The 11,536-nt window shown below is 41.1% G+C and overlaps 1 protein-coding gene across 2 annotated transcripts in view; it reads right to left on the bottom strand.

Moving 5' to 3' along the window:
* Positions 1 to 4,024, bottom strand: part of zranb2 (zinc finger, RAN-binding domain containing 2) — a 4,340-nt gene extending 316 nt beyond the window's left edge. The window contains exons 1-10 of one of the 2 annotated variants that reach the window (XM_037115652.1): positions 3,869 to 4,024; positions 3,146 to 3,198; positions 2,942 to 3,050; positions 2,712 to 2,794; positions 2,544 to 2,620; positions 2,253 to 2,408; positions 1,999 to 2,159; positions 1,409 to 1,468; positions 765 to 914; positions 1 to 523 (exon numbers count right to left, since the gene is read on the bottom strand). The exon at positions 1 to 523 is cut by the window's left edge and continues 316 nt beyond it. In XM_037115652.1, the coding sequence (XP_036971547.1) occupies positions 466 to 523; positions 765 to 914; positions 1,409 to 1,468; positions 1,999 to 2,159; positions 2,253 to 2,408; positions 2,544 to 2,620; positions 2,712 to 2,794; positions 2,942 to 3,050; positions 3,146 to 3,198; positions 3,869 to 3,924 (963 nt within the window). In that variant the 5' untranslated portion in view covers positions 3,925 to 4,024 and the 3' untranslated portion in view covers positions 1 to 465. Of the gene's footprint in view, positions 524 to 548; positions 915 to 1,408; positions 1,469 to 1,998; positions 2,160 to 2,252; positions 2,409 to 2,543; positions 2,621 to 2,711; positions 2,795 to 2,941; positions 3,051 to 3,145; positions 3,199 to 3,868 lie in introns of those variants that run through there. The other variant, XM_037115651.1, reaches the window with a different exon arrangement.
* Positions 4,025 to 11,536: the final 7,512 nt, after the last annotated feature.

Here is an 11,536-nt window from a genome sequence, read left to right as displayed (position 1 = left end):
CAAAAGAAAAAAAATGTCAAGAAAATAAGACAAACAGGCCAAAATTCTTTGCTACATCTCTGGTACCTTAAATTCACATTTTGTTTCAAAAATGTATTATGTATTTATTTAGAAATGGACCAGGGCCATTAAAAAAAAAGTAATCCAAAATGTTTACTTAAATTCCTCCACAGATGAATAGAATAAAACATAACTGCCATGAGGATATTCAGCAGATTGGGCTTAAATGGGATACAGCTTCTTCAGAGTATATCTGATTTTCTAACAGGACCAAACATTTATGTTTATTGTTGGTTTTAAAAAGGGAGCATGTGATGATAATGGCAGAGAGAATTCATGTTGCCACTGTCTTTTCTTTGTCTATGAATATGAACAGCATACTGAAAGGATGTGGTTGTATTCTTTGCAACACAACATGCACTTTGTACTAAGGTTCTTTTTTGTGTTTTAAAGGCTGTAATAAAGTTATTTCTTTTTTGAACTGGAGCCAGAATGGGAGGATCCAGAGGACTGGCCGCGGCACCTGAAATCACACAAACACCACGGGAAGAGGAAAAAGGTCAGTCGGCTCAGCCATTAACACTGTTGTGCATTTTTAGAAAAATTACGAGGGCACAACATACCGTTTACATATATTATTTAAAACAAAACACTATAACAAGGCAAACTGTGAACATATTTCTGTAAAACTGAATTCCCATAAGCGAGGCGACAGATGGCTAATAATAAGCAGTGCCATTGTGGTATTCCACAGAAACCCAAACCTTTCGGACGAACGTGATCTAGAACGCCTCCTCTTTCTCCCTCCAGATGAGGACCTGGAGCGACTGCGCTTCTGTCTCCTCTCAGGTGAGGAGGAGGGTGAGCGGGACCTCTTCCGGGGAGAGGAGCCCTTTCCAGACCTGGAGCTGGATCTTTTGGAGGGATAAACCAAGCACTGAGGTCAGTAGTGTCAAGACAGAGTCTCAGCAGGGTGGGTATTTATCAAGCTCTTCTGATTAAGACCAATTAACTATTGATCAATGGGTTACCCAAAAATCTGAGGTTTACTGAATAAAGTGTCCTTGAGGTGGTTTAAGATCTAGGAAATGTTTATTTTCTTTTGAACATATAGAAAATGACTGAGTGGGCCAAGCCAGCAACGCTCCTTAGAAATGCTTGATGAAGACCCTAGATGTTTAATCAGACTTCTGAGTTTTGGTCACACTAAAACTCAATTCAGGTACTCAAACTGTGTACTTCTTACACTCTTGTGCTTTAAAAAACACTAAAATCAAGTGACCTTCATAGTTTACGAGTCTGGACTGGAGACTCTGTGAAAACTAAAGCTATAGAGTAGGACTGTTCTGGAGCTTTCAGCCCAGCACATACACTCTCTAAGGGAGAGAGTGCATGTCACCTCATTCACCTGGAATGGGACCTCGAGCGAGATCCAGATCTGGAACTGGATGAGCTTCTAGAGCGGGACCTGTAAGACAAAAAAACAGAACCTTTCCAATATTTTCTGAATGGGTAAAAATAGCTATATGGATCAAATAGAAAAGATATCTAAATCTCAAGAAAGCTATTATTTTCTTATGGCACAGCACAAGTGATAAGCAAATATTCAGACTAAACAAATAAGTGTATCTAGGTTTGGAGAAATAACCTCCCAAAATAGAAAGACAACTTAAATTAACCTACAAAAGCTCCCATCTGAATGGACCAGATAAAAAGTACAAATGAAGAGCAGGAGTGCATTTCTAGTCTACAATATCAGCAATGCGTTGCTTCCATAGGAAGTCACAGGCATTTAAAAACAAAAACATGAAATATATCATAAATTAAGATCATTCTGTCTACACATGGAGTTTCTAACACCAGAGGAGGGGAGGAGTTGAGAAAAGAGAAAACAACAAATCAGCATTACAGGATATGTAATTGATCAGTAAACCAGAAGGAAGATTGAGCTGATACTGACATTTTGCCCGGAGTTACCCTTGACCTGTACCCTTTTACCTGGACCTCGACCGAGAACTGGAGCTGGAGGAGCGCGAGGACGAGCGGGAACGGGAAGAGCCAGAGCGGCTGCCCTTTTTCTTGGCTGGCTTGTCATCATCATCCTCACTGGCGTCCAGGTCGTACTTCGACAGGTCTCCGTCTTCATCTTCATCATCATCCTGGAGAGAGATGTTTTTCTTTTTAAATAAATATTGCTAGTATTACAGTACTATTTATTATTTTGACTTTCCAGCTACAGCCACCAATCTTACATCCAACTTGTATTTGGAAAGGTCACCCTCTTCATCATCCTCCTCATCTTCCTCCTCGTCATCTTCAGCTTTTGCTGCTACTTCTTTCTTTTCACCGTCTTTTGAGGAAGACGTGCTACTGGTCTTCCCGCGGTACTTTTTCTTTTTCCTTCCGAACTATGACAATAAACAGAACATATTCAATAACCTCTCACAATGCAAATGGACACCAGAAAGCTCTACCTTGTATGAGTACATCGATGTGACAAGTGTGTCAGCGAAAATTAGTCAATTCTAAAACATTACACCCACCTCATCATATTCGCCATCAGATTCTTCCCGTTCAATGTATTCCACGTTCTCCCTTTCATTGAAACCTCCACCATAACCTGAAAGGTACAAAGAGGGAAAAGGGTGTTATTATTAGCATCTTTCTTTCAAAATCAAATCAAAGCCTCACAGACTTCACATTTGGAATACCTGTTCTCTCTTCAAGCTTGGCATATTTCGGTGTGTTACACATGTTGCACTCTGATCTCCTTGCCCAATTCACATTGCCACATCTGTATGAAAAGAAAAAGGGAAAACACAAATACATAAAGACTCAAGAGACAATAAAGAGAGGGAAGAAAACGTTTCCGTCTCATTGCTCCAGTATCAGATTGATTGAACATTTTGATAGTGACTTCTAATTTAAAACAAACACAAACGTTTTGCATTGCCAGTCATTTGCACTAAAGAGGCCTCTACTCTTCTCAGCCAGAGTTTTCCCGATCTCTGTTCCTCCTGCTTTCATCATCTTTGCCTCTGTGGTTTTCTCTGTGGAGACAAAAGAATCACTTTTAATACGGTAGGTTTGTGAAGGAATGCCTCAAGCTTCTGCTGTGCACTCATTTAGAAATGGACGGACTCACCCCTGCCACATCTGTTACAACTAGTTCTTCTGGCAAAGTTCACGTTTCCACACCTGCAAAAAACACGAGAAACATTCATTATAGATGCAGGTAATGCTTGAACGTGTTATTTATTCATTCCAGCAGAAGCTAAGAGTACTACAAGCAAGGTGAGTAATGAAGGTTTATGTATTTTTCATGTGCCACACCATTAGCTTGCAGTCTTTTGCTGTCAAAGGCCTGTGCACTGACAACTGCAGCTGGCTCCTCCGTCACTTTAGACGTTTTAATGCAGTTCAAGTTGCAACACGATCCTGCTCACTACCCAAGTTAGACTCTTCACACATGACAACTTGGCTACTACGACATTGTTAACACCACCCATAATAGTAAGTGCGGACTCTTACCCCCAACCCACTGAAGCTAACTAGAGCTAGCTTACCATGTCATGTCCTAGCTCACGTTTACAACTGGCACGTTAATTATTAACTCGTCTCAACCCTTAAATGCGTAACTGATGAGATGCTTTGATTTTGCGTACAGTGCAGGCAATGAGGTGAAAATCAAGTAAAAGTTTGCTAGTTTACTCAGCTAGTCCACGTTAGCGGTACCCACATCCTAGGAGGCCTAGCTAACTGTTAGCACGACTAGCATATTCAGCAAACATATGCTGCAATATTAACGCCAGTATGCGTGGTTAGAGAAACAAAATTTGATTATTTTCAAAGTGTTAGGCGCACTTACTTTTTATCCGGACAAATCCAGTCCCCGTCGCTGACTCGAAAACTCTTCCCCGACATTTTTCTGTCTGTTAACACTGACTAGCTCCCTAGCAGGGTGTGCTCAGTGTGTTCATGCAGCTAGTTCGGCGCCTGCTCCTCCTCCCTCCAATGCTGCCTTCAGGTGCTTTTTTTGCCAGCTCTTTCAATTCAGCGTTCCCCGCTTGTAATTTAGAAACAACTCAATTTGACATATGTAAGCAGTGAAAAAAGATTAATTTTCGTAAACTAAAACCTCTTTGTGAAGCAGTGTAAGAATGTCTGTTGAAAATTAATATAGCCATACTTTATTTACCAAACTACTGACACTATGATGTACCTTTTGACACAGGAAGCTTGATGTTTCATAAAACACGTGAATGCAACACTGACAAAGGACAAACCAGTTCATCTTCAGAGAATTTGTAACGTTAAAGTAAAATATTATAATCTGAAATAATAGTGGCAAATAAATGTAATGTGAGATGTTTACAGTGCTTGGATGTTTTTTTTAAATAGAAAATAACATAAATAAGATACGCAAATATCACAGTAAACATGCACATTTTCAGGAGTACAAGGATCATTTACAGTAAAATGTGGCCATAAAGCTGCCATTGAAGGCTATAGTTTATCATAGTGTACAATCTTCATCACATACTGGAAATCAGTAAATTTTTTTAGTAAAAAAGAGGAAATGAAGCTTCAAAGGAAGAAATGGCTATTAATGGTTTTGAAAACTGAAAGACAGCATTCACTTTGTCTGTTTACAATGGTCAGCCTATTCATTTAAAAGAAATGATGGAAAGAAAACACTGAGGCAGTGGACATCCAATTACAGTGAATTTGGCTGATTGAGTTTGAAATATGTTATGGTCAGCTCTTTTTCCTTGCAAAGCCTTTACTACCCACTAGATGGCAGTTAATGCCAACATTTTCCACTGCACATCTTCACAGACCCCTCTGTTATGTTTATGTCTAAGTGGTCTGCTCACATGTTGCCAGTGACTGTGCTTGTTCATCTCATCTGTTCATCAGCGCCGTGTAAGGTTCTGGTATGGAAAAAAAACGGAACTTAAAGAGGGCTAGAGTGTCTGTGTTTACTCCTACATATCTGAATTCCACGTACAATTAACACACCATAGTAGTCTTTTGAATAATATGATTAATTTGGATTGTAATTATGCAGAAAACGCTCATTATGTGATCATTACTGTGTAGTAATATTTGTTGATTAATCACATGTGCTTGACATACACCATCAAGCTTTGCGGGAAATTGTTCCATAGGTGATTTATGTTGTTGCCTTGTCAGTGAACCATTGTGGTTGGTTGTTGCATGATTCAAACTTGTGCATAAAAATTGACAAACAGTTTTGGAATAAAGATGTTTCATTCTTACCTTCTTTGATATTAATTGGCAGGTAACAGAAAAATGACATGCTCTGTGATAGTTAATTATGATAATATTAATCGACATCAAAGCCCTGTGACACTTGATTCAAGTGACATTGTTATGCCTGAATTAAGTGTTGGCGAAGTATCATCTCATTGAAAGTGACTGTCAGTGGCATTGATATTAGTAGAGGAAGCACTGAGCTCTAACAGAATGTCCTTAAATGTGGAACATGGAGAAGGTCCTCTTTTGTTTATTCAGTTGTCAGGGCTGAAATGAAATGAACGGACTTCAGTTTATGCAGAGTTGGAAGTTAATTTGTCTGCTCTTCTGGCTGAAAATCCAGCTGAGGACTTTATATTCATGGTTTTGATATTGACACATGAACCGCTGACAGTTGTACTGTGTAAACCAAAACCCATATAAACATAGTTAATTTACAAACCAGTGCACATTATAAACTCTTCAACAGAAGTTTATAACCGTGTCTCAAAATTGCTTGTAATACGAATGAGATCACATTTCACAGCTCTAAGCATGAGGATAAATAAGACACAGGAAGTAGCTCGCCATGTGTTGTTTAGATGTAAACACTATTAAAAAGAAGGAGGCTTTAAGTTGCAGGTATTTCTAATGTGACAACAACTGCTACAATTTAAGCACGCAGCGGAGCTCAGGCTGCTCTACAGTCGTCCTTGTCCGCCCAATCTGCTGTCGGTCAAAGTCAAAGACCCTTGGAGGTCGCTGTCACAGCTGGTCCATGACCCCGTGGCCACACCAGTAGCCATTTCAGTGTTTCAACTCGAGTCTATTTCTTTCTTTTCTTTGCCCTCTGTTCCTTTTCGCCTATATTTGACACGGGTGAAATGACATTGTTGAGGCATGTACCTTATGTCGCAGACGAGACGGGCTTATATAATTGAGTACACTTGAGATTAACTGAACAAGATTTTTTAATCAAACAATGTTTTAATCATCATGTATCTGTTAAGGAGACATCCGCTTGATTTATGAGCCCCACAGAAGGTTTATTAGCACTAGGGGCCGAGCAAAAATAAGGTGTCAGAGGCGAGAGCAGCTTATTTCTATGATCCATCCTCTTTCTGTTAAAGGAAATGACTGTTGGAACTTCTTCAGTATAATTCATAATATCGTACACAGAGGCCAGAGTTTTGATATTGCATGAAAACAACAGTGTCTACCCGAACAGACTTTATTTGTTCTCTGCTCTGTTCTGAGTATTCTTTACTTCATCGAAGTCATTTTTCATAAAGGAAGCCTCTTTTCTTCTCGCTGATAGCACAGGAGCTATCAGCGTCTGCTCACAGACGTACTTTCTGCTAGCTTTCAGCCTCGCGCGGAAAAGAATGAGGCGAGATATGAAGCAAATGAAGCCATGAATAACTAATAAGCAGACGCTGCCAGTGCTGCCTTGTGTTTGTTTGCGGCACAGAGTTCCATGAAAGATTCAGAGGGAAGTCAGGCAATTAAACAGCAGTAAGGTAAACACTGTCCAATTACATTAATGTGGCTTTATTGACGGTAATGCTTTCTAAACTTTGCCATGTCCTCTTCAGGCTAATGTACAGTCGTCTGATTATGTCCTGGGTCAATAACACTACTAAGAGAGATTTTTCATGGGTGTCAATGAGGCTTTGGCTAGGCTGACACCGTTTTATAGCCCACTGGCTGGTTACGGCTGACGGTTCATGCACAGCAGAGTCTCTGACAGGGAAAGGCAGCCATGTATGTAGGTTTGGAAAAGCTGCTGCAAGCCACCAGGGCTTTCCAATACTGACAGATGGCGAGAGCTGTTCCCGAGAAAAGGGTGAGGGCGAAGAGTTGGAGGCTGGTGAATGCTGGCGCTCTCCATCCACCGCTCTAATCTCAATATCATGATTCAGCATTAATCAGGGAGGTGACATGCGCCAAACAGAAGTCAACTGTGGGGCTGATTGTTAACTGGATGTAATTTGACACTCTGCCCTTACGAGGCGTGACTGTATGTGTTTTTGTTCCTGCACATTTGGATAGTCTAACACGGCCAAAGAGGTGGCCCTGTGTTCACACTTTAGCTGCGGTAGGTGAACTGAAAGGGGCCAGCGAACCCCAACAGAATTATATAACGCAGACTACTGCACAGTGAAAAAGCTCGTGCTGGGAGATGTGCCGCTGCATTGTGCCGTATCTCCTGTCCTTTCATCCGGTCCTTATCACTAAAGCACATTCATTTTGGGAGCCAGAGAGCATGCACTGCAGTCTCTTCTTGTAAAAGCAATCTACAAAGCATGATATGATGTGTAAAATTTGAAGGTAATAAATCTACTGTTTAGCAGTAATAAAATGCAAGATGGAGCGAGTTCCACTGGATCATCAGTTTTGATTGTGTTGCACTTTATGTCGAGCATTTATCGACTGGTGCTGATAGTTTGAAGCCATTTAGATTGATATAGTTTTTAGAAACTAATTCCATCTTCATCTACTCTAACTATAAAGTAAGGAATCTCCTTCTGTATATTAGTTGTGTATCTCAAGAATCGTTTATCTGATCTACTTCACAGTTGGCAGGTTTGTTGCTTAGGGCTCAGAGAAGTGCAGGGTCACATTTAGTACAATTTGGAAATGCAACAAGTTTGATATTGATTCATTTGAATAAACAGTGAACACTGCTCTGTGCAGCAACCGTGGCATGGCTTCAGCACTCTGGCCTCATGACTCTATAGACTGAAGCCTGGCTTGGATGTGATCTCTCCCATGTGATCTCATGGGTAAGCAGACATAAACAAAATGAAGATTAGCATGCTGCCAAAACTTGCTGTAGTAAAGAAAACATAAAAGAAAAGAAGACAAAAGCAGAAGGTTAAATGAGCAGAGAGATGCAGTCAACATGAGTTTTCTATTCTTCAGAGAGAACTGGAGGTGAGATTTTAAGCTTCTGTCAAAAATAGTATGCTAGCTAATATTAGCCTCAAAGGCTAAAATGTTTACAGTTTCTTGGCAGCACCGTCAGCTGCCGCCATCATTGTTTTTGGTTTTCTGCCTCGAAAAGTACTGGTGTAATCATCCAGATTTTAGATCATAGATAACAAACATATTTGATATTATTGAGGTGGCTCTGATTAGTCTGTGAGCAGTTTAGGAGGTTTAAAACTGGATCTGCAAACCCCTCACATTACTAGATAATCTGTGCAGAAAATGTTTTAAACAGGGACTGCAACAGTTTTTATAATAGGTATTTCTCATGGTCTGAAGTTAAAAAGCTATTCAAAATTCACGCTCCTTCAACAGAAAGCATGTTTTGGAGCAGAGACAACCATAACACTTTGAGCTTGCAGGTGATCCCAAACATTCCTCACTGACAATATCAATGTGTCAAGTCGAGCAGGTCTTGACAGGTCGGAGAATTGGAGGAGTGATTTTGGCACAAACTCGAAGACCAGATATTGTTCTTCAAATGGAATCAGAGAATCCCACAGATAAAGTGTTTACAGGGCGGAGGTGATCTAAATTGATGATTCCAGCATGTCTGCACAAAATGCAATACATGAAGCCTTAGCTTCCATTAAGGCGAGGCCAACGGGACGTTCTCCAACGCCATTCCTCAAATGCATTTGTCAGGTTTGTCGTGCAGACTCTTGTTTAATTGCTGCACATCACTTTTGGGCACCTGGTGAAGAGGGAAGAAATCAATGTCTCTCCTGCTCCTACCTCAGGATACAGACAGTATCTATCACCCTGCACCCCTTTATGTCTTTCTGGGTCTCAGACATGAATTGAGAAATCTAAAAAATATTACAGCAGCTGGTTCAAACATGAAATATCTCTTAATCCTTTTATTAAGGAATAATTGAGTGTAATTAGAGAAATTGTAACGTGTATCTGTGCCAGAGCTGTTCATCATTTGATAGTAATGCTTCTGACTGAAGCTTTTAATCAATTATGAAAACTAAACCATGAAACCATCTTCACGATTTTATATTTGATGTTTTTTTTTTGTCCACAAACTGCGCCCTGTTCTGTTGGCTGTTGTGTATTCTTGCGGCGGAGGAGAGAAAATGAAAATGAGATAGGTAGAGTGAGGGGAAATTGACAGATGGACAGAGAAAAGGGAAGAGGAGATGGGTTCACAGTAAACAATACTCAGACTGTAATTAAGTGACCTGACTTCAATTAGAAGCATTATGTGTGGAAAATTGTTTTTGTGGTTTGACTCACTCAAGCGTTGCATTTGATCCCGCAATTCTTCTCCCGTTATCTTTAACCCCCCCTCAATTCATTGCTCTTCATTCACTTCAAGTTTCCCCGTCACCACCTCACTGCTGGGCTGACAGTTACTGAGGAGGTAATCTGATTGCCACATAACAATGGCTAATGCAGGAAAATGGGAAGCAGCTTCGACGCAGCCTTGGCCTATGCGTCATCTGGCTTTGCTGTTGGCAGTGACATAGTCCTGGCAGTGGGGTGATTAATGTGATAGGTGGAATTTGTCTCGTTATGTTGACACCGGCTAATAAATGCCTTGTAAACAGCCAGTCACAGCTGTTAATGCATCATCATAATCCAGGATTAGGAGGTGCCAGGCATGGCCAATAAATGCAATTAGGCACTGACAAAATTAATTCGCCCATACTCTGACTTTCTCGCGCCCTGTCCATTCTGAGGGAAACTGGAGTGTGTCGTGTGATTCTTCGCAGGGTCGCAGGGGGATAAGCGTGCTGAAAATCTCCCCCATTAAATAAAGAATATCTAACTCAATTTGTGTGCACGACAATGCATAATTTGTGGGATATCAACTCCAAGTTAGATTGAAATGAAAACAAATATCCCTGCTTTGCTCCTCTAATCTATTTGGAATTATGGAATTACCGACGAGGGAGTCGGCTTGGAAGGGAACAATCAAAGGGGAAAAGCAGCGCAAGGCGAGTGAATGTAAGTGTGAAAATGTTATCAAGATGAAACTCATCATGCAAATGTTGCGTTTTATTCCTTGCACCCTGATATGTCCCAAAGGAAAGACAAGACAGGTGACTTTTAAATGTGAATGATCGTTAGAGAGGTCACAGAGACCGCCATTAACTTCCTGCCACTCATCTCCGTCACGCCTCATTGATGAGAGTTGAGATGCATTTCTTTCTGTTTTTTACTCACCTTGCTTTTTTATGCCCCTGGGACTTTCTTTGGTCTGATGTTTATCTAAAGATTTAAACCCCCCCCTCACCGTACCCAGTCAGGCCGTCCTATTACCAGAGTGATGGTCAATTGAGATGATCAATTTGCATAATGGAGCATTAAATTGGGCCCATCACACCCACCTCTCAGCAGCCTGCTCCCATGGAGGGCTCACGGTGAGAGTGGCAATTGCTCTTGAAGGGGTGACATGTATCCTCCATGCTGGAGTTTCCTTTCACCATGCAGGCTGACACATCTGGCTGGAGAATACAGCACCAGGCACTGAATTATGTAGGCTGGTATTCATGAGTAATCTGTTGCCGGATTGAAAGGTCCATGCTATAGATTTACCTGTGTAAACGAACGAGGAAAAGTAGAATCAAAGATTGAGATTTTTTGCTCACTTTCACCTTCTTGTCACACCTGCTTTGCAAGAGAAGGAAAAAAAAGACACAAGAGAGTTCATGAATTATTCCCCTCAGAAGAAAACAACTAAACACTTCTCTTTTTAAAGAGAGAAGCAATTTCTCCAATGTGTCAAACAATCCCTCCGTCCTCTGCATGTGCTCATCCATTCCCATTAGCCTAACGATGTGCTTAATTGCAATGTCCATCCTCGTAGTGTCCACTGGTCATTTCCTGGACGCAGAGCAGATCATTTTGATTAACACCCACCAAAGAAATCTGAGACCGTTATCTTGGGCAGATTAGTTGAGCATTTTAGAAGCATGTCAACGCCTAAGGACCTGTGACAAATCGCATCCAAGGAGCTGCTTGGATCTGAGGCCGGCGGGCTGTGATGGATGTGTGTGTGTGAGTGACAGGGAGGAATGAGATAGAGCCGTCATGGCCTTCTTCTCCACCATGTTGCCTTTGTTTGAGGGGGTTCCTCTGGGGACGGTGCTGTCCAGTGAACAATATGGCAGAAGCTCCTTGGTGTGCAGGTTTTTGTTAACTGGCCATTTGTTAGTGCCCATTTGGCATGGTGAGATCTGGTGGCTGGCGGCAAAAGCAGATTTCATGAAATTGAGTCCACTACTAAGATGGACTCAGATGTTTATACAGCTTCATGCACATTTCTGAACAGTTG

The sequence above is a fragment of the Acanthopagrus latus genome, chromosome 11 (assembly GCF_904848185.1).
Source record: "Acanthopagrus latus isolate v.2019 chromosome 11, fAcaLat1.1, whole genome shotgun sequence".
NCBI lineage: Eukaryota > Metazoa > Chordata > Actinopteri > Spariformes > Sparidae > Acanthopagrus > Acanthopagrus latus.
This window is presented reverse-complemented; position numbering and strand designations above follow the sequence as displayed.